The 21,762-nt window shown below is 58.2% G+C and overlaps 1 protein-coding gene and 3 long non-coding RNA genes across 7 annotated transcripts in view; 2 read left to right on the top strand and 2 right to left on the bottom strand.

Moving 5' to 3' along the window:
- The first annotated feature begins 1,355 nt into the window (after positions 1–1,355).
- Positions 1,356–21,762, top strand: part of C3 (complement C3) — a 39,302-nt gene continuing 18,895 nt past the window's right edge. For 2 of the 4 annotated variants that reach the window (XM_056510460.1, XM_056510458.1), the window contains exons 1-18: positions 1,394–1,548; positions 3,395–3,587; positions 5,178–5,337; positions 6,404–6,474; positions 6,594–6,688; positions 6,772–6,854; positions 6,931–7,021; positions 7,833–7,935; positions 8,315–8,335; positions 8,509–8,608; positions 9,408–9,523; positions 10,154–10,300; positions 11,333–11,545; positions 13,948–14,142; positions 15,485–15,646; positions 16,971–17,100; positions 17,530–17,601; positions 18,568–18,768. In XM_056510460.1, the coding sequence (XP_056366435.1) occupies positions 1,454–1,548; positions 3,395–3,587; positions 5,178–5,337; positions 6,404–6,474; positions 6,594–6,688; positions 6,772–6,854; positions 6,931–7,021; positions 7,833–7,935; positions 8,315–8,335; positions 8,509–8,608; positions 9,408–9,523; positions 10,154–10,300; positions 11,333–11,545; positions 13,948–14,142; positions 15,485–15,646; positions 16,971–17,100; positions 17,530–17,601; positions 18,568–18,768 (2,248 nt within the window). In that variant the 5' untranslated portion in view covers positions 1,394–1,453. Of the gene's footprint in view, positions 1,549–3,394; positions 3,588–5,177; positions 5,338–6,403; positions 6,475–6,593; positions 6,689–6,771; positions 6,855–6,930; positions 7,022–7,832; positions 7,936–8,314; positions 8,336–8,487; positions 8,609–9,407; positions 9,524–10,153; positions 10,301–11,332; positions 11,546–13,947; positions 14,143–15,484; positions 15,647–16,970; positions 17,101–17,529; positions 17,602–18,567; positions 18,769–21,762 lie in introns of all 4 variants that reach the window. The other 2 variants (XM_056510461.1, XM_056510459.1) reach the window with 2 other exon arrangements.
- On the bottom strand, positions 19,207–21,655 carry LOC130263109 (uncharacterized). Its single transcript, XR_008842291.1, has 3 exons — positions 21,629–21,655; positions 19,553–20,331; positions 19,207–19,310 (listed from the first exon to the last, which is right to left on the bottom strand). It is a non-coding gene; the product is annotated as an uncharacterized LOC130263109 (long non-coding RNA).
- Positions 20,026–20,896, top strand: LOC130263111 (uncharacterized). Its single transcript, XR_008842294.1, has 3 exons — positions 20,026–20,095; positions 20,549–20,601; positions 20,819–20,896. It is a non-coding gene; the product is annotated as an uncharacterized LOC130263111 (long non-coding RNA).
- LOC130263119 (uncharacterized) lies at positions 20,351–20,906 on the bottom strand. Its single transcript, XR_008842304.1, has 3 exons — positions 20,825–20,906; positions 20,586–20,705; positions 20,351–20,364 (listed from the first exon to the last, which is right to left on the bottom strand). It is a non-coding gene; the product is annotated as an uncharacterized LOC130263119 (long non-coding RNA).

Below are 21,762 nucleotides of genomic sequence, written 5' to 3'. Positions count from 1 at the left end.
GCCACCTTCCTGTCACAGCCGGGGAGGAGCTGCCACCGCGGCTGGGGGGGACACGGGGACAATGGGGGGGACACTGGAGCCATGGCAATGTCCCAGGTGGGGTCCAGGTGGCCGGATGTGGTGGCCCAAGGGGTCCATGGTGGCCCTGGGGGTCCATGGTGGCCCAGAAGGTCCAGGAGGGGCCACGTGACTGGACATGGTGGCCCTGGGAGTCCATGGTGGCCCAGAAGGTCCAGGAGGTGTCCGAGTGGCCTGGACATGGTGGCCCAGAGTGTCCGTGGTGGCCCAAAGGGGTCCAGGAGGGATCAAGTTGGCCTGGACACGGTGGCCCAAGGGGTCCGTGGTGGCCCAGCAGGTCCATGGTGGTCCAGAGGGTCCAGGAGGGGCCACGTGGCTGGACAAGGTGGCCCAAAGGGGTCCAGGAGGTGTCCAGGTGTCCAGGACCTGTTGGAGGTCTCAGGATGGACTCAGGTGTCCAGGTCCAGGAGGTGACCCAAGTGACCAGGTCCTACCAGGGGTCCTGGAGATGACCCAGGTCCCGTCAGGTGTCTCAGGTGTCACCCAGGTGTCCAGGTCCAAGTGGGCCCCAAATCCCCAAGTCCTACCAAGGGTTCAGGAGGTCACCCAGGTCCTTTCAGGTGTCACCCAGGTGTCCGGGTCCAGGTGTCCAGGTCCTACCAGGGGTCCTGGAGATGACCCAGGTCCTATCAGGGGTCTCAGGTGGGACCACCCAGGTGACCAGGTCCTGTCAGGTGTCTCAGGTGTCACCCAGGTGTGCAGGTCCAAGTGGGCCCCAAATCCCCAAGTCCTGCCAAGGGTCCAGGAGGTCACCCAGGTCCTTTCAGGTGTCTCAGGTGTCATCCAGGTGTCCAGGTCCTGTCAGGTGTCTCAGGTGCCACCCAGGTGTCCGTGACCGACTGGGGGAGGGGGTCTCCAGCATGTCCCCTCGGTGTCCCCCTGTCGCGACCCCCCCTCGGGTGTCCCCCCCGCGATGTCGCAAGCCCCGGGGTGGCCCCGCGCCAGCGCCTTCCCCGAAATGAGGAACGACCTCGCGTCCCGGCAGCCCCTCCCCCACCCCGCGGGGGACGGGGGGAGGGGTCCCAACCCCAACCCCCACCCAAGGGCGCGGGACCCCCCCCCTCAGCACGGGGGGTCTCGATGGTGTCACCCCGCCCCCACTCAGGTGGCCGCAGGTGGCCGGGGGTGGCCGGAGGTGACCAGAGGTGACCAGGGGTGGCCGGAGGTGACCAGGGGTGGCCGGAGCCCCCTCCCCGCCCCCACCCATGGGTGGGCCCAGGGCCCGGGTTACCCATTAACCAGCGTGGCCACCATAAAGGGACCCCCGCCCCCTCCTCCTCCTCCTCCTCCTCCTCCCGGCCGCTGTCGCTGTCGCTGTCGCTGTCGCTGTCGCTGTCCCCGTCGCTGTCCCCGTCGCTGTCCCCTCCCTGCGGCCATGGGGGCTCCGGCGCTGCCCCCCCACCCCCGCCGCCTCCTCCTCCTCCTCTTCGGCCTCGCGGTGCTGCTCGGGACCCCCGCCCGCGCCCAGCTGTGAGAGACCGGGACCCCCACCCACCCGTGGGACCCCCTGGGATCCCCTTTTTAGGGACCCCCAAAACCCATGGGACCCCCACCTATGGGACCCCCACTCACCCATCCATGGGACCCCCATATAATCCCCTTTTTTGGGACCCCAAACCCGTGGGACCCCCCACCCATGGAATCCCTCAATCCATGGGACCCACCCCCCCATAAAATCCCCTTTTTAGGGACCCCTCCCCAATCCATGGGACCCTCATGGAATCCCCTTTTTAGGGACCCCAAAAACCCATGGGACCCCCCACCCATGGAATCCCCTTTTTTGGGACCCCAAGCTCATGGGACCCCCACTCACCCACCCGTGGGACCCCCTGGGATCCCCTTTTTAGGGACCCCAAACCCGTGGGACTCCCCCCTATGGGACCCCAACTCACCCCACCCATGGGACCCCCCCAGCCTGGTTCCCAAATATTCGGGACCCCCGAAAACCCCAAACCTGCCGGGGACCCCTAAACCCAAATGAAATGGGGGATTTGGGGTGTCATGGGGGATTTGGGGGGCACTGGGGACACATTTCGGGTTTTTGGGTGCTCTGAGATACCCAAGGTGATTTAGGGACAGATTTTGGGGTTTCTGGGTGCTCTGAAGCGATTTAGGAACAGATTTTTGGGATTTTGGATTTTTGGGAAATTTTTTTCTGACAGATTTTGGGGATTCTGGGTGCTTTGAAGTCCCCAAGGTGATTTATGGACATATTTTTGAGTTTTTGGGTGCTCTTAGATGATTTAGGGACGATTTTGGGGTTTTGGGTGTTCTGAGATCCCCGAGGTGATTTCGGGACAGATGATTTTGGGATTTCCGCGTTCTCTGAGCTGATTTCAGGACAGATTTTGGGTTTCAGGGTGTTCAGAGGTGATTTCGGGGTTTTTGGGTGCTCAGAGCTGATTTATGGACAGATTTTGGGGTTTTGGGTGTTCTGAGCTGATTTATGGACAAATTTTGGGTTTCTGGGTGCTCTTAGATAATTTAGTGACAGATTTTGGCGTTTCTGGGTGTTCTGAGATCCCCAAGGTGATTTTTGGACAGATTTTGGGGTTTCTGCTTTCTCTGAGCTGATTTCGGGACACATTTTGGGGTTTTGGATTTTTGGGAGTTTTTTTTTCTGACAGATTTTGGGTTTCTGGGTGCTCTGAGGTGATTTCGGGACAGATTTTGGGGTTTTTGGGTGCTCTGAGCTGATTTCGGGACAGATTTTGGGGTTTTTGGGTGTTCTGAGCTCATTTTGGGACAGATTTTGGGTTTTTGGGTGCCCTGAGCTGATTTCAGGACACATTTTGGGATTTTTGATTTTTGGGAGTTTTTTTTTTCTGACAGATTTTGGGATTTTGGATTTTTTGGGGATATTTTTTTTTCTGACAGATTTTGGATTTTTGGGGATATTTTTTTTTCTGACAGATTTTGGGATTTTGGATTTTTGGAGATATTTTTTTTCTGACAGATTTTGGGATTTTGGATTTTTGGGGATATTTTTTTTTTTCTGACAGATTTTGGGAATTTGGATTTTTGGGGATATTTTTTTTTCTGACAGATTTTGGGATTTTGGATTTTTGGGGATATTTTTTTTTTCTGACAGATTTTGGGATTTTGGATTTTTTGGGGATTTTTTTTTTTTTTTTTTTCTGACAGATTTTGGGATTTTGGATTTTTTGGGGATTTTTTTTTTCTGACAGATTTTGGGGTTTTGGGGATTTTTTTTTCTGACACATTCGGGGTTTCTGCGTTCTCTGAGCTGATTTCGGGGCACGTTTTGGGGTCGCTGTGCCCCCCCAGCCCCGTGACCGCCCCGCGCTGTCCCCAGGGTGACCATGGTGACCCCGGCCGTGCTGCGGCTGGAGACGGACGAGCTGGTGCTGCTGGAGGCGCCCGGGGCGGCCGCGGCCGCCGAGGCCTCGCTGCGGGTCCAGGATTTCCCCCTGAAGCGCCAGATCCTGTTCGAGACCCGCGTGGCGCTGAGCCCGGCCGAGGGCATGATGGCCACGGCCACCATCAAGGTACGGTGGCGTTGTCGCCTCCCCCTGGTCACTGTCGCCTCCCCCTGGTCACTGTCGCCACCCCTCGGTCACTGTCGCCATCCCTCGGTCACTTGTCACCACCCCCTGGTCGTTGTCACCGCCCCCTGGTCACTGTCGCCACTCACTGGTCACTTGTCCTGGGTCATTGTCACCACCCCTTGGCCATTGTCACCGCACTCCGGTCATTGTCACCACCTCCCCCTGGTCATTGTCACCACCCTCCTGTCACTGTCACCAGTCCCTGGCCATTGTCACCACCCCCTGGGTCACTGTCGCCATCCCTCGGTCACTGTCACGATCTCCTGGTCACTTATCCTGGGTCATTGTCACCACCCCGTTGGCCATTGTCACCACCCCCTGGTCACTTACTCTGGGTCATTGTCACCTCCCCTGGTCACTGTCACCATCCCTCGGTCACTGTCGCCGCCCCCTGGTCACTGTCGCCAGCCCCTGGCCATTGTCACCACCCCCCTGTCACTGTCACCACCCCCTGGTCACTGTCACCACCCCCTGGTCACTTGTCCTGGGTCACTGTCCCAGTGGTCAGTGCCTGGGACGGGAACCTGCGGCTGAACCCTGGACTGGGGGTGGGGAACGGCCGGAGGGTGGGGGACAGCGGGGTGGTCACTCTGTGTCCAGGGGGTGGTCACTCTGTCCATGGGGATGGTCACTCTGTGTCCATGGGGATAGTCACTCTGTCCAGGGGGGTGGTCACTCTGTGTGCAGCAGGGTGGTCACTCTGTGTTCAGAGGAGTGGTCACTCTGTGTCCAGGGGGGTGGTCACTCTGTCCAGGGGGGTGGTCACTCTGTCCATGGGGATGGTCACTCTGTGTCCATGGGGGTGGTCACTCTGTCCATGGGGATGGTCACTCTGTGTCCAGGGGATGGTCACTCCTGGTGTCCAGGGGGATGGTCACTCTGTGTCCAGGGGGAAGGTCACTCTGTCCATGGGGATGGTCACTCTGTGTCCAGGGGATGGTCACTCTTTGTCCATGGGGGTGGTCACTTTGTGTCCATGGGGATGGTCACTCTGTCCAGGGGAGTGGTCACTCTGTGTCCATGGGGATGGTCACTCTGTGTCCAGGGGATGGTCACTCCTGGTGTCCAGGGGAGTGGTCACTCTGTGTCCATGGGGATGGTCACTCTGTGTCCAGGGGGATGGTCATTCCATGTCAAGGAGGGTGGTCACTCCTGGTGTCCCCTGTCCCCGTGGATGTCCCCACTGTCCCCTGTCCCCACTGTCCCCTGTCCCCACAGATGTCCCTACAGTTGTCCCCACAGTTGTCCCCACTGTCTCTGTCTCCACCTGTCCCTGTGGATGTCCCCACCATCCCTGTCCCTGTCCCCAATGTCCCTTATCCCCATGGATGTCCCCACTGTCCCTGTCCTCACAACTGTCCCCACAGCTGTCCCCACTGTCCCTGTCCCTATGGATGTCCCCACTGTCCCTGTCCCTATGGATGTCCCCACTGTCCCTGCCCCCACAGCTGTCCCCACAGCTTTCCCCACTGTCCCTGTCCCCATGGATGTCCCCACAGCTGTCCCCACAGTCCCTGTCCCTGTCCCCAGGTGCCAGCCAAGCTGCTGCCGGCGGCGCAGGGGAAGCAGTTTGTGACGGTGACAGCGCAGGTGGCCGGGGTGACGCTGGAGAAGGTGCTGCTGGTGTCGCTGCAGAGCGGCCACATCTTCGTGCAGACCGACAAACCCATCTACACCCCCGGGGCCACCGGTGAGCGGGGACACCCGGGGACACCTGGGGACACTGCAGGGACACCACAGAGACACACCTGGGGACACCTGGGGACACCGCGGGGACACATGGGGACACTGCAGGGACACATGGGGACACGTGAGGACACACCTGGGGACACTGCAGGGACACCACAGAGACACACCTGGGGACACTGCAGGGACACCTGGGGACACTGCAGGGACACATGGGGACACGTGGGGACACACCTGGGGACACTGCAGGGACACCACAGAGACACACCTGGGGACACTGCAGGGACACCTGGGGACACTGCAGGGACACATGGGGACACGTGGGGACACATGAGGACACCGTGGGGACACATAGGGACATACCTGGGGACACATGGGGACACATGGGGACACATGGGGACACCGCGGGGACACACCTGGGACACATGGGGACACCGCAGGGACACACCTGGGGACACATGGGGACACATGGGGACACTGCAGGGACACCGCAGGGACACACCTGGGGACACATGGGGACACATGGAGACACTGCAGGGACACCGCAGGGACACATGAGGACACCCCCGGGGCCACCAGTGAGTGGGGACACCTGGGCTGGGTGTCCCCAAGTGTCCCCTCACCATGTCCCTCATGTCCCCTCCCAGTTCTGGATGTCCCCTGTGTCCCCTGACTGTGTCCCCTGTGTCCCCTCACCGTTTCCCCTGTGTCCCCTCCCAGTTCTGGATGTCCCCTGTGTCCCCTGACCATGTCCCCTGTGTCCCCTCACCCTGTCCTTGTCCCCTGACCGTGTCCCCTGTGTCCCCTCTCACCGTGTCCCCTGTGTCCCCTCCTGTCCATGTCCCCTCACCGTGTCCCCTGTGTCCCCTGACCGTGTCCCCGTGTCCCCTCCCAGTTCTGATGTCCCCTGTGTCCCCTGACCGTGTCCCCTGTGTCCCCTCTCACCATGTCCCCTGTGTCCCCTCCCTGTCCTTGTCCCCTGACCGTGTCCCCTGTGTCCCCTCTCACCGTGTCCCCTGTGTCCCCTCCCTGTCCTTGTCCCCTGACCGTGTCCCCGTGTCCCCTCCCAGTGCTCTGCCGCCTCTTCACCGTGGACCACCTCATGCAGCCGGTGGCCAAGACCGTCATCGTGGAGGTCAAGGTGGGTGACCTGGGGTGACACAGGGGTGACACAGGGGTGACACAGGGGTGACACAGGGGTGACACAGGGGTGACACGGTGCCACCCGTGCCACCGTCCCCACGGCGCGCGTCCCCTCAGACGCCCGACAACGTCATCATCAAACAAGTCTCGGTGTCGTCCCCGACGAAAAACGGGATCCTGTCCCTCAACCACAACCTGCCCGAGGTCGTCAGGTGGGTGTCACCTCCCCCCGTGGTGGCCTGGGGACACCCCCGGCGCTGTCCCCTCACTGTCACCTCCCTGCCGCCTCCTCCAGCCTGGGCATGTGGACGATTTCGGCCAAATTCGAGGAGTCTCCGGATCAGGTTTTCAGCACCCAGTTCGAGGTCAAGGAATACGGTGGGTGCGGGGACACCGGGATTGTCCCCAGGGGGTGGCACCGGGGTCGCCGGTGTCACCGGTGTCACCCCCGCAGTGCTGCCGAGCTTTGAGGTGGCCGTGGAGCCCGAGGAGAAGTTCCTGTACATCGACCGCCAGGAGGATTTCCGGGTGTCCATCCTGGCCAGGTGACCCAAACGTGTCCCCAAAAGGGTCCCCAAGAGGGTCCCCTCTGTGTGGGGGACAGGGGACAGGGGACAGGGGACAGGGGACAGCTCTGCTCTGCTGCTGTCCTTGGAGGGTGACAGGGGGACACAGGGTGTCACGGTGACATGGGTGGTGACGGTGGCAGGGATGGGATGACAGAGAGGGGTGGCAGGATGGGGACATGGTGACACAGTGACAGGGTGACATGATGACACTGTGACATTGTGACGGTGACACGGTGACACCGTGACACGGTGACAGGGTGGCACATTGACACAGTGACACAATGACAGAGTGACAGGGTGACACGGTGACACAATGACACGGTGACACAATGACATGGTGACACAATGGCATGGTGGCACAGTGACGCTGTCAGGGTGACATTGTAACACGGTGACACGGTGACATGGTGACACAATGACAGGGTAACATTGTAACATGGTGACACTGTTACATGGGTGACAGGGTGTCACAGTGACACAGTGACACGGTATCACCGTGACGGTGACGGTGACATGGTGACACAATGACAGGGTAACATTGTAACACGGTGACACGGTTACATGGGTGACAGGGTGTCACAGTGACATGGTGACACGGTGTCACCGTGACGGTGACGGTGACATGGTGACACAATGACAGGGTAACACTGTAACACAGTGACACTGTTACATGGGTGACAGGGTGTCACAGTGACACTGACACAGTGACACGGTGACACAGTGACACGGTGACAGTGACGGTGACACGGTGACAGTGACACTGACACGGTGACGCACCTGTCCCCAGGTACCTGTACGGGAAGCGCCTGGAGGGGACGGCGTTCGTGCTCTTCGGGGTGATGGTGGACGACGAGAAGAAGAGCATCCCCCAGTCCCTGCGGCGCGTGGCGGTGAGCTGGCACTGCCACCAACCCTGTCACTGTCCCCAGCCCTGTCGCTGTCACCAACCCCGTCCCTAAACCTCGCACTGTGAGCTGTCCCTGTCCCCAACCCTGGCACTGTCACCAACCCTGTCCCTAAACCAATCCCTAAACCTCGCACTGTGAGCTGGCTCTGTCCCTGTCCCAGCACTGTCCCTGTCCCCAGCCCTGTCCCTGTCCCCAGCCCTGTCACTGTCACCAACCCTGTCCCCAAGCCTGTCCTAACCATGTCCCTAACCCTGTCCCTGTGTCTCCGTGTCCCCGTGTCCCAAGTGGTGGACGGTGACGCTGAGGCCGTGCTGTCCCCAAGCCTGTCCCTAACTCTGTCCCCATGTCCCCGTGTCCCCAGGTGGTGGACGGTGACGCCGAGGCCGTGCTGTCCCCAAGCCTGTCCCTAACCCTGTCCCCGTGTCCCCATGTCCCCGTGTCCCCAGGTGGTGGACGGTGACGCTGAGGCCGTGCTGTCCCCAAGCCTGTCCCTAACCCTGTCCTAACCCTGTCCCCATGTCCCCATGTCCCCAGGTGGTGGACGGAGACGCTGAGGCCGTGCTCTCCATGGCTCACCTGCGCGAGCGCTTCCCCAACCCCCACGAGCTCGTGGGACACTCGCTGTATGTCACTGTCACCGTCATCACCGAGTCAGGTCAGTGCGGGGACACGGGGGGTGGCAGGGACAGCGGGGGACACGGGGGACAGGGAGGGGACAAGGGGGACAGGGACAATGGGGGGACATGGGGGTCAGGGACAGGGAGGGGACATGGGACAGGGACACAGGGGACAGGAGGGGACATGGGGGACAGCGGGAGGAAACAGGGGACAGGGACGGTGGGGGAGCACAGGGGACAGTGGAGGGACAGGGGGGACAGGGACAGTGAGGGGACACAAAGGACACAGGGGACAGTGGGGGGACAGGGGGACAGTGGGGAGACACGAGGGACAGGGAGGGGGTATGGGGGACAGCGGGGGGACACAGGGGACAGTGGAGGGACACGGAGGACAGGGACAACGTGGGCACATGGGATGGGGTGGTGGGAGGTCACAGGGGACAGTGACAGTGCGGGGACACAGGGGGACAGGGACAGAGTGAGGACAGTGGGGATGATGGAAAGACGTGGGGACCATGGGGACAGGGACAGTGAGAATGAGGGGGACACCTGGGACGGGTGACAGGGACCCCAGGTGACACTGGCACCCCCTCAGGCAGTGACATGGTGGAGACGCAGTGTGGTGGGAGGACATAGAGGGGACAGTGACAGTGAGGGGACACGGGGGACACCTGGGACGGGTGACAGGGACCCCAGGTGACCCCGGTGCCCCACAGGCAGTGACATGGTGGAGACACAGTGTGGTGGGAGGACATAGAGGGGACAGTGACAGTGAGGGGACACGGGGGACACCCGGGACGGGTGACAGGGACCCCAGGTGACCCCGGTGTCCCACAGGCAGTGACATGGTGGAGGCGCAGCGCGGTGACATCCGCATCGTGACGTCCCCGTACAGCATCCACTTCACCCACACCCCCAAGTACTTCAAGCCCGGGATGCCCTTTGACCTCACGGTGGGTGACACCTTGGGGACAGCGGTGGCCCCGGGTGGTGGCGCAGGGCCCCTGGGGGTGGTGTCCCTGTGTCACCTGGGAGGGGCTGGGGGCTGTGGGGTGTCCCTGTGCCACCAGGATGGCCCTTCCTGGTGGCAGGGTCCCTTTCCCAGTGTCATTGTCTTTCCCTGTGTCCCTTCCCAATGCCAGCACCCCTTCCCAGTATCATTGTCCCTTCCCAGTGTCCCCTTCCTGGTGGCAGTGTCCCTTCCCAGTGTCATTTTCCCTTCCCATTGCCACCACCCCTTCCTGGTGCCACCACTCCTTCCCAGTGTCCCTTCCCAGTGCCACCATGCCTTCCCAGTGCCATTGTCCCTTCCCAGTGCCCCTTTCCAATGTCACCACCCCTTCCCAGTGTCCCTTTCTGGTGCCACCACCCCTCCCCAGTGTCCTTGTCCCTCCCCAGTGTCATTGTCCCTTCCCCATGTCCCTTTCCCAGTGCCACCACTCCTTCCCAGTGTCATTGTCCCTTTCCCAGTGTCATTGTCCCTTCCCAGTGTCCCTTCCTGGTGCCACCACCCTGTCCCCCTGTCCCCTCCCTCTCTCCATGTCCCACCGTAACGTCCCCGTGTCCCCCGGTGTCCCCTGCAGGTTTTTGTCACCAACCCCGACGGGTCGCCGGCGCCGCGTGTCACCGTCCAGGCCGACGGGTTCCAGGATCCGGTGTCCACCCAGCGGGACGGCACGGCCAGGCTGGTGCTCAACATGCCGGCCAACAAGGACAGCGTCCCCATCACCGTGAGTGGCCTGAGTGACCGGAGTGACCAATGGCTGGGGTCACTCAAAGGTCAGGACAGCAGGATTAGGGGATAAGGAGGGGCTGGACATCCATGGTGGTCACTCGTCGTTGGCCAAAAACCAGGATGGCCAAAGTGGAGGTGGTTGGTGGTCAAGATGTCCGGGGTGACCAATGGTTGTGGTCACTCAAGGGTCAGGATTGGGGGATCAGGATGGGCTGGACATCCATGGTGGTCAAGGGTCATCCTGGTCACTCATTGTTGGCCAGAAAACAGGATGGCCAAAGTGGAGGTGCTTGGTGGTCAAAATGTCCGGGGTGACCAATGGTTGTGGTCACTCAAAGGTCAAGACAGCAGGATTGAGGGACCAGGATGGGTTGGACATCCATGGTGGTCACTCATCGCTGGCCAGAAGACAGGATGGCCAAAGTTGAGGCGACTGGTGGTCAAGATGTCCAGAATGACCAGTGGCCAAAATCTCTATGATGTCCAACACACTTCCATGACAGCCAAGATCTCTACAGTGACCAAAACCTCCATAGTGGCCAAAATTCTCTGTGATGACCACCACACCTCCATGATGGCCAAGACCTCCATAGTGGTGGCCAAGACCTCTACAGTGGCCAAAACCTCCGTAGTGGCCAAAATTTCCATGATGGCCAAGATCTCTTTGGTGGCCAAGACCTCCACAATGGTGGCCAAAACCTCCACAATGGCCAAAACCTCCATGATGACCAAAACACCTCCACAATGGCCAAGACCTTTATGGTGGCCAAAATCTCCATGATGACCAAGACCTTTATGGTGGCCAACACCTTCACAGTGGCCAAGACCTCCATAGTGGTGGCCAAAACCTCCATGATGACCAAGATCTCTGTGGTGGCCAAAACCTCCATAGTGGTGGCCAAGACCTCTAGAGTGGCCAAAACCTCCTCAGTGGCCAAAACCTCCGTGATGACCACCACACCCCACGACCCCCAAGCCCTCTCCATGGTGGCCGAGTGACCGAGTGCCGCCGTGTCCCTTGCCACAGGTCCGGACCGCCCAGCCGGGGCTGCCGGCCGAGCGCCAGGCCTGGCGGCAGATGACCGCTCAGGCCTACCGCAGCCAGGCCGGCTCGGGCAACTTCCTGCACCTGGCGGTGGCCGGCACCGAGCTGCAGCCCGGCGACAACCTGGCCGTCAACTTCCACCTCAAGACCAGCAACAACCAAGTCCGCAACTCCGTCCCCTTCTTCACCTACCTGGTGGGTACCCGCGGCTGACCGCCGCTCCCACGCCGCTTGACCACGAGGATCTGGACCCCCGGTGGTCAGGGCATTCATTCTGGTTGACCACGAGGTTCTGGACATCCAGTGGTCAGGCCATTAACTCTGGTTGACCACGAGGTTCTCGGACCTCCGGTGGTCAGGGCACCAGTTCTGGTTGACTATGAGGTTCTGGACATCCGGTGGTCAGGGCATTAACTCTGGTTGACCATGAGGATCTGAACCTCCTGTGGTCAGGACATTAATTCTGGTTGACCACAAGTTTCTGAGACCTCCGGTGGTCAGCGCACCAGTTCTGGTTGACCACGAGGTTCTGGACATCCGGTGGTCAGGGCATTAATTCTGGTTGACCAGGAGGTTCTGGACCTCCAGTGGTCAGGGCATAATTCTGGTTGACCACGAGGTTCTCACACCTCCGGTGGTCAGGGCATTAATTCTGGTTGACCACGAGGTTCTCGGACCTCTGGTGGTCAGGGCATTAACTCTGGTTGACCACGAGGATCTGGACCTCTGGTGGTCAGGGCATTAACTCTGGTTGACCACAAGTTTCTGAGACCTCTGGTGGTCAGCGCACCAGTTCTGGTTGACCACGAGGTTCTGGACCTCTGGTGGTCAGGGCATTAATTCTGGTTGACCACGAGGATCTGGACATCCGGTGGTCAGGGCATTAACTCTGGTTGACCACGAGGTTCTCACACCTCCGGTGGTCAGGGCATTAATTCTGGTTGACCATGAGGATCTGGACATCCAGCGGTCAGCGCACCAGTTCTGGAGCTCTGGGCTCCTGATTTGTTGGGTTCTCTTGAATAAGTAGCTGATAGTTAAAAAGATTATTAACTACAAGCATGTTGGTCTCAATAGGACTTAGATGGGCAATGGCTAAAAGTGATGGCAAAGGGGCTAATAATGATAATAATAAAAATAAAAATAAGAATAAGAAAAATAATAAAAAAATAATAATATTAACAGTAACAGTAACAGTAACAGTAACAGTAACAGTAATAGTAGTAGTAATAGTAAGTAATGGTAATGGTAACAGTAATAGTAATAGTAATAATAACAATAACAGCTATAACAATAATAATAATAATAATAATAATAATAATAATAATAATAATAATAATAATAATAATAATAATAATAATATTCTAATAGTAATAATAAGTGAATGGCTAGAAGCCCTGGCAAAAGGCAAAACAAAAGTGGCTAAAAGCCACAATGGCTAAAAAGCAACAACTCTCCCCAGTACAAACTCTTACATGGGATTTTTCCAACAAGATGCAAACTCAGACCACCACTCCTTAACCTGTCAGAATTCCAGTTTCTTCACCACTCCTTAACCTGTTAGAATTCTATTTTTTTCCACCACTCCTTAACCTGTTAGAATTCTGTTTTCTCCACCACTCTTTAACTTAGTAGAATCCTAATTTCTCCGCCACTCCTTAATTAATTAGAATTCTAGTTTTTCCACCAATCCTTCACCTAGTAGAATCCTGTTTTCTCCACCACTCCTTAATTAATTAGAATTCCAGTTTTTCCACCAATCCTTAATTAATTAGAGTTCCAGTTTTTCCACCAATCCTTAATTAATTAGAATTCTGTTTTCTCCACCACTCCTTGATTAATTAGACCTCCAGTTTCTCCACCCCTCCTTCACCCATTAGAATTCTTTCACTCTCTAGAACCATTACAACTCCCCCAAAATTCCCGACTTACTTCTTCTTAATCATCCACATTACACGTGATTGGCTTAACGACCTCCAACCCCCCCCGGAGTCCTGAACCCAGTTCAACCCAGTTCAACCCAGTCCAACCCAGTCCAACCCAGTCCAACCCAGTCCAGCCCAGTCCAACCCAGTTCAACCCAATCCAGCCCAGTCCAACCCAGTCCAACCCAGTCCGACCCAGTCCAACCCAGTCCAACCCAGTCCGACCCAGTTCAGCCCAGTCCAACCCAGTCCAACCCAGTCCGACCCAGTCCAACCCAGTCCAACCCAGTCCGACCCAGTCCAACCCAGTTAAACCCAGTCCAACCCAGTTCAACCCAGTTCAACCCAGTCCAACCCAGTCCAACCCAATCCAACCCAGTCCAACCCAGTCCAACCCAGTCCAACCCAGTCCAACCCAGTTCAGCCCAGTCCAACCCAGTCCAACCCAGTTCAACCCAGTTCAACCCAGTCCAACCCAGTTAAACCCAGTCCAACCCAGTCCAACCCAGTTCAACCCAGTCCAACCCAGTTAAACCCAGTTAAACCCAGTCCAGCCCAGTCCAACCCAGTCCAACCCAGCCCCCCGAGGAGCTCAGAGTGACCCCTGGCCCCCTGAGTGACCCCTGGCCCGCTGGCCGGTCGGGGTGGCCACCACGGCGCCGTTCCCGGCAGGTGCTGAGCAAGGGCCGCGTGGTGCGCGCCGGCCGGCAGCGGCACGAGGCCGGCCAGAGCCTGGTGACCATGACCCTGCCGGTCACCCCCGAGCTCGTCCCCTCCTTCCGCGTGGTCGCCTTCTACCACGTCCTGCCCGGAGAGATCGTGGCCGACTCCGTCTGGGTGGATGTCAAGGACACCTGCATGGGCACCGTGAGTGTCCCCAAGTGTCCCCAGGGACCCGGGGGGTGGTCAGGGGGTCTCAGAGTGGACATTGAGGTGGACGTTGAGGGGTCAGGGAGGTTTTGGGTGGGCTTGGGGGGGGGCTTGAAGGATCTGGGGGGGTTTTGAGGGGCTTGTGGGGTTCCTTGAGGGGTCTGGGACTCCTGAGGGGTTTGGGGGGTCCTTGAGAGGTTTTGGGGTCCTTGAGATGTTTGGGGAGTCCTTGAGGGACTTGGGGGGCTCTTGAGGGACTTTTGGATGGGCTTGGGAGGGGGGGCTTGAAGGATCTGGGGGGTTTTGACGGACTTGAGGACTTTTGGGAGTCCTTGAGGGGTTTTGGGGCGTCCTTGAGGGGTTTGGGAGGCCCCTGAAGTGTTTGGGGGGGTCCTTGAGGGGTTTTTGGGTCCTTGAGGAATTTGGGGGATCCTTGGGGGGGTTTGGGGAGTCCTTGAGAGGTTTGGGGGGTCCTTGAGGGGTCTGGGGACTCCTGAGGGGTTTGGGGGACTCTTGAGGGACTTTTGGAAGGGTTTGGGGGGTCCTTGAGGTATCTGGGGGCTTTTGAGGGACTTGTGGGGTTCCCTGAGAGGTTTTGGGGTCCTTGAAAAGTTTGGGGAGTCCTTGAGGTCCTTGGGGGGCCCTTGAGGGATTTTGGAAGGGTTTGGAGGGTTCTTGAGGGGTTTGGAAGGCCCTTGAGGGACTTGGGGACCTTTGGAAGGGTTTGGAGTGACATTTTTGGGGTCCTTGAGAGATTTTTGGGGTCCTTGAGAGATTTTTGGGGTCCTGGAGGTTATTGGGGACCTTTGGAAGGTTTGGGGTAACATCTTTGGGGTCCTTGGGGGATTTTTGGGGTCCTTGAAGGATTTTTGAGGCCCTTGAGGGATTTTTGGAGCCCTTGAGGGATTTTTGGGGTCCTTGAGGGCCTTGGGGACCTTTGGAAGAGTTTGGGGTGACATTTTTGGGGTCCTTTAGGTATTTTTGGAGTCCTTGAGGGTCTTGGGGACCTTTAGAAGAGTTTGGGGTGAAATTTTTGGAGCCCTTGAGGGATTTTTGAGGCCCTTGAGGGATTTTTGGAGCCCTTGAGGAATTTTTGGGGTCCTGGAGGGCCTTGGGGACCTTTGGAAGAGTTTGGGGTGACACTGAGCGACCTGGGTGTCCCCCGGTGGGGATCTGTTGTCACTTTGGGCGATTTTGGAGTCTTGGCCCTGCCCTGGGTGGCCCAGGTGACCCAGACACGAGTCCCGTGGCCGCCAACCGCCCCGGGAGGCCCGAACTGCGTTTTGGGGGTGACAAAAAGCGGCTTTTGGGGACACCCCGGGGACGTGTCCTGGTGCAGCTGGTGGTGAAGGGGGCGACAGAAGGTGACAACCGCGTGCACGAGCCGGGGACGCCGATGAGGCTGCGCCTGGAGGGCGACCACCGGGCGCACGTGGGGCTGGTGGCCGTGGACAAGGGAGTCTTCGTGCTCAGCAAGAAGAACCGGCTCACCCAGACACGGGTGGGTGGCCCTGTCCCCAATGTCCCCAAGGGGTGTGGCGGTCACGGCTGTGTCCTGGCTGTGGCCATTGTGGTTGTCCCTGTCCCCTTGGTGGTGGCTCTGTCCTCAGTGTCCCCAGGGGATGTGGCCATCATGGCCGTGCCCTGGTGGTGGCCATTGTGGTTGTCCCTGTCCCCTTGGTGGTGGCTCTGTCCCCGCTGTCCCCAAGGGTTGTGGCCATCATGGTTGTGTCCTGGTGGTGGCCACCGTGGTTGTCCCTGTCCCCTGGTGGTGGCCCTGTCCTTGATGTCCCCAAGGGGTGTGGCCGTCACGGCTGTCCCTGTCCCCTTGGTGGTGGTCCTTGTGGCCATCCCTGTCCCCTGGTGGTGGCCCTGTCCTTGATGTCCCCAAGGGGTTCGGCCATCATGGCTGTGCCCTGATGGTGGCCATTGTGGTTGTCCCTGTCCCCTTCGTGGTGGCTCTGTCCCCACTGTCCCCAAGGGGTGTGGCTGTCATGGCTGTGCCCTGGTGGTGGCCATTGTGGTTGTCCCTGTCCCCTTGGTGGTGGCCCTTGTGGCCATCCCTGTCCCCTGGTGGTGGCCATCACAATTGTCCCTGTCCCTGCTGTCCAGGGGTGGTGGTAGCTTCTGTCACAGCTCTCCTGCTGTCCCCACGTGCTGGCAGTGGCTGTCACAGCTGTTCTGCTGTCCCCAAGTGGTGGCAGTGGCTGTCACAGTTGTCCCCATCCTCCCTGTTGGTGGCAGTGGCTGTCACAGCTGTTCTGCTGTCCCCAAGTGGTGGCAGTGGCTGTCACAGCTGTCACAGCTGTTCTGCTGTCCCCAAGTGGTGGCAGTGGCTGTCACAGTTGTCCCCATCCTCCCTGTTGGTGACAGTGGCCATCACAGCTGTTCTGCTGTCCCCAAGTGGTGACAGTGGCTGTCACAGCTGTCACAGCTGTTCTGCTGTCCCCAAGTGGTGGCAGTGGCTGTCACAGTTGTCCCCATCCTCCCTGTTGGTGACAGTGGCCATCACAGCTGTTCTGCTGTCCCCAAGTGGTGACAGTGGCTGTCACAGCTGTCACAGCTGTTCTGCTGTCCCCAAGTGGTGGCAGTGGCTGTCACAGTTGTCCCCATCCTCCCTGTTGGTGACAGTGGCCATCACAGCTGTTCTGCTGTCCCTGTTGGTGACGGTGGCTGTCACAGCTGTCACAGCTCTCCTGCTGTCCCCAAGTGGCGGCAGTGGCTGTCACAGCTGTCCCCACTGTCCCTGCTGGTGGCAGTGGCTGTCCCAGCTCTCCTGCTGTCCCTGGTGGTGACAGTGGCTGTCCTGCTGTCCCCCGTGGCAGGTTTGGGACACGGTGGAGAAGAGTGACATCGGCTGCACGCCGGGCAGTGGCCGGGACAACGTCGGGGTGTTTGCGGACGCTGGCCTGAGCCTGGCCACCAACGTCCAGGTGTCCACCCCGCAGCGCTCAGGTGGGGACAGGGGGTGGCACCTGGGGACAGGGGGTGGCACCTCAGGGGTGTGGCACCTCAGGGATGGGGGAGGTGACATTCAGGGGTGGGAGAGGTGACATCTTAGGGATGGAGGGGGTGACACTTGGAGCATGTGACAGCTCCGGGATGGGGAGGTGACACCTCAGGGACAGGAGGTGGCACTTCAAGCATGTGGCACCTCAAGGACAGGAGAGGTGACACCTCAGGGACAGGAGATGATGTCTTGGGGATGGGGGAAGTGACATCTTGGGGATGGGGGAGGTGACACCTTAGGGATGGAGGGGGTGACACTTCAGGAATGTGGCACCTCAAGGACAGGAGAGGTGACACCTCAAGGGTGGGGCAGTGACCCTGAGCTTTGGGGGGGTGACACCAGGGGGTCCTGACCGTTGTCCCCTCTGTCCCCAGAGGTCCAGTGTCCCCAGCCCGCCACGCGCAGGCGCCGCTCGCTGGCACTGGCCGAGTACAAGGGCACCAAGGGTAGGTGGCACTGCCGTGTCCCTTGTCCCCAAGGTCACCAGGGTCCCCGAAGATGCCAAAGTGTCCCATGTCCCTGAGAGCCACCAGTGTCCTTGAGAGCCACCAGAGCGTCCCGTGTCCGAGTCAATACCAGTGTCCTGTGTCCCTGAGCGCCACCAAAATATCCCTTGTCCCTTAGGGCCACCAGAGTGTCACATGTCCCAAAAGCCACCAGCGTCCCCTTGTCTCAAAGGCCACCAGTGTCCTGTGTCCCAAAGACCTCCAGACTTTCCCATGTCCCCAAGAGCCACCAGAATGTCCCACATCCCTGAGGTCCCCATTCCTGAGAGCCACCAGAGTGTCCCGCATTCCCAAGGTCCCCATTCCTGAGGTCCCCATTTCCAAGAGCCACCAGAATGTCCCAAACCCCAAAAGCCACCAGCCTGTCCCACCCCCCTGAGCTCCCCATTCCTGAGAGCCACCAGAATGTCCCAAATCCCCAAAATCCCCATTCCCAAAAGCCACCAGAGTGTCACAAACCCCAAAACCCCCCAGCAGAGTGTCCCACACCCCCGAGGTCCCCATTCCCAAGGTCCCCACATCCCAAAGAGTCACTAGAGTGTCCCAAAACCCCAAAACCCCCCAGAGTGTCCCATCCCCCGAGCTCCCCATTCCTGAGAGCCACCAGAATGTCCCAAATCCCCAAAATCCCCATTCCCAAAAGCCACCAGAGTGTCCCAAACCCCCGAGGTCCCCATTCCTGAGGTCCCCATTCCCCAGAACCACCAGAGTGTCCCAAACCCCAAAACCCCCCGCCAGAGTGTCCCAAATCCCCAAAATCCCCCAGCATGTCCCACCCCCCTGAGCTCCCCATTCCTGAGAGCCCCAGCATGTCCCACCCCCTAAAACCCCCCAGCACGTCCCACCCTCCGAGCTCCCCATCCCCAGACCCAGGGGCCGGCCCCAGCCTGTCCCTCTGTCCGGCAGCGGCCGAGTACTCGGACAAGCTGGAGCGGAAGTGCTGCGAGGACGGGATGAGGGACAACCCGATGGGGCACAGCTGCGAGCGCAGGAGCGAGTACATCCAGGAGGGCGCCGGCTGCGTCCGCGCCTTCCTCGACTGCTGCCGCTACATCGAGGCCAAGCGCCGGCAGCACAGCGCCGCGCCCAGCGCCGGGCTGGCCAGAAGCAAGTCTGGGGTCGCAGGGGGAGGCTGGGGGGGGTCTTGGGTGGGTTTTCGGTGTTCCTTGGGTGGGTTTTGGGTGTTTCATGGTGGACCCCAGGTGAGGTTGAGGAGTTTTTTGTGAGCAAAGTTTTGGTGAAGGTCGGGCGTTCTATGGTGAATGTCAGGTGAACCTTGGGTGTTCCTTGGGTGGATTTTGAGTGTTCTGAGGGTGTTCCTTGGACTTTCCTTGAGTGAAGGTCAGGTCGACCTTGGGCATTCCGTAGATGTTCTTCAGATGGAGCTTGGGTGAAGGCTGGAAGGATCTTGGGTGGGTTTTGGGTGTTCCTTGGGTGGGTTTTGGGTGTTTCTTGGTGAACCCCAGGTGAATTTGAGGAATTTTTCATGAGCAAAGTTTGGGTGAAGGTTGGGTGTTCTATGGTGAATGTCAGGTGAACCTTGGGTGTTTTTTGGGTGTTTCATGGTGGACCCCAGGTGAATTTCAGGAGTTTTTTATGAGCAAAGTTTGGGTGAAGGTCAGGCGTTTCTTGATGAAGGTCAGAAGAACCTTGGGTGTTCCTTGGGTGGATTTTGGGTGTTTCATGGTGGACCCCAGATGAATTTCAGGAGTTTTTTATGAGCAAAGTTTGGGTGAAGGTTGGGTGTTCTATGGTGAATGTCAGGTGAACCTTGGGTGTTCCTTGGGTGGATTTTGGGTGTTTCATGGTGGACCCCAGGTGAATTTGAGGAATTTTTCATGAGCAAAGTTTGGGTGAAGGTTGGGTGTTCTATGGTGAATGTCAGGTAAACCTTTCGTGTTCCTTGGGTGTTCCTTGGACTTTCCTTGAGGGAGGGTCAGGTGGACCTTGGACATTCCTTAGATGTTCTTCAGATGGAGCTTGGGTGAAGGTTTGGAGGGTCTTGGGTGGGTTTTGGGTGTTTCTTGGTGAACCCCAAGTGAAGTTGAGGAATTTTTCGTGAGCAAAGTTTGTGTGAAGGTCGGGTGTTCTATGGTGAATGTCAGGTGAACCTTGGGTGTTCCTTGGGTGGGTTTTGAGTGTTCTGTGGGTGTTCCTTGGACTTTCCTTGAGGGAAGGTCAGGTGGACCTTGGGCATTCCTTAGATTTTCTTCAGATGGAGCTTGGGTGAAGGCTGGAAGGATCTTGGGTGGGTTTTGGGTGTTCCTTGGTGGACCCCAGATGAAATTGAGGAATTTTTTATGAGCAAAGCTTGAGGGAAGGTCGGGCGTTTCTTGATGAAGGTCAGACGAACCTTGGGTGTTCCTTGGGTGGGTTTTGGGTGTTTCGTGGTGAACCCCAAGTGAAGTTGAGGAATTTCTCATGCGCAGTTTGGGTGAAGGTCGGGTGTTCTATGGTGAATGTCAGGTGAACCTTGAGTGTTTCTTGGGTGTTCCTTGGACTTTCTTTGAGTGAAGGTCAGGTGGACCTTGGACATTCCTTAGATGTTCTTCAGATGAAGCTTGGGTGAAGGTTTGGAGGGTCTTGGGTGGGTTTTGGGTGTTTCTTGGTGAACCCCAAGTGAAGTTGAGGAGTTTTTCGTGAGCAAAGTTTGGGTGAAGGTCGAGAGTTCTATGCTGAATGTCAGGTGAACCTTGGGTGTTCCTTGGGTGTGTTTTGAGTGTTCTGTGGGACTTTCCTTGAGGGAAGGTCAGGTGGACCTTGGGCATTCCTTAGATGTTCTTCAGATGGAGCTTGGGTGAAGGCTGGAAGGATCTTGGGTGGGTTTTGGTTGTTCCTTGGTGGACCCCAGATGAAATTGAGGAATTTTTTATGAGCAAAGCTTGAGTGAAGGTCGGGCGTTTCTTGATGAAGTTCAGAAGAACCTTGGGTGTTCCTTGGGTGGGTTTTGGGTGTTCTTGGTGAATCCCAGGTGAATTTGAGGAATTTCTCATGAGCAAAGTTTTGGTGAAGGTTGGGTGTTGCTTGATGAAGGTCAGACGAACCTTGGGTGTTCCTTGGGTGTTCCTTGGGTGTTTCGTGGTGAACCCCAAGTGAAGTTGAGGAATTTCTCATGCGCAGTTTGGGTGAAGGTCGGGCGTTCTATGGTGAATGTCAGGTGAACCTTGAGTGTTTCTTGGGTGTTCCTTGGACTTTCCTTGAGTGAAGGTCAGGTGGACCTTGGGCATTCCTTAGATGTTCTTCAGATGGAGCTTGGGTGAAGGTTTGGAGGGTCTTGGGTGGGTTTTGGGTGTTTCTTGGTGGGACCCCAGGTGAGGTTGAGGAGTTTTTCATGAGCAAATCTTGAGTGAAGGTCGGACGTTTCTTGATGAAAGTCAGACGAACCTTGGGTGTTCCTTGGGTAGGTTTTGGGTGTTCCTTGGGTGGGTTTTGGGTGTTCTTGGTGAATCCCAGGTGAATTTGAGGAATTTCTCATGAGCAAAGTTTTGGTGAAGGTCGAGTGTTGCTTGATGAAGGTCAGGCGAACCTTGGGTGTTCCTTGGGTGTTCCTTGGGTGGTGCTTGAGTGAAGGTTGGGAGGGTCTTGGGTGGGTTTTGGGTGTTCTTTGAGTGGGTTTTGGGACATTCCTTGGGGGAAGGTCGGGTGTCCCTCGGGCATTCCTTATGTGATCCTTGGACAACCCTCGGATGAACGTTGGGCAATGCTTGGGTGGCAGTTGGATGACCTTGGGCAAGACAAGGGGTGGCACGGGGTGATACTGGGGTGACAGTGGGTCATACTGGGGTGACAGTGAGTGACACTGGTGTGACACTGTGGTGACACTGGGTTGGGTGACACTGGGGTGACACGGGGGTGACAGTGGGTCACACTGGAGTGACACTGAATGACACTGATGTGGCACTGTGGTGGCACTGGGTTGGGTGACACTGGGGTGACACGGGGGTGACTCTGGGTGGCACCGAGTGACACTGGGGTGACAGTGGGTCACACTGGGGTGACAGTGAGTGACACTGGTGTGACACTGTGGTGACACTGGGTTGGGTGACACTGTGGTGACACGGGGGTGACACCGGGTGACACCGGGGTGATGCCGGCTCCGCC

The sequence above is a fragment of the Oenanthe melanoleuca genome, chromosome 25 (genome assembly GCF_029582105.1).
Source record: "Oenanthe melanoleuca isolate GR-GAL-2019-014 chromosome 25, OMel1.0, whole genome shotgun sequence".
Lineage (NCBI taxonomy): Eukaryota > Metazoa > Chordata > Aves > Passeriformes > Muscicapidae > Oenanthe > Oenanthe melanoleuca.
The sequence above is the reverse complement of the archived record's forward strand: the minus strand, read 5'-3'. Positions and strand labels throughout refer to the sequence as shown.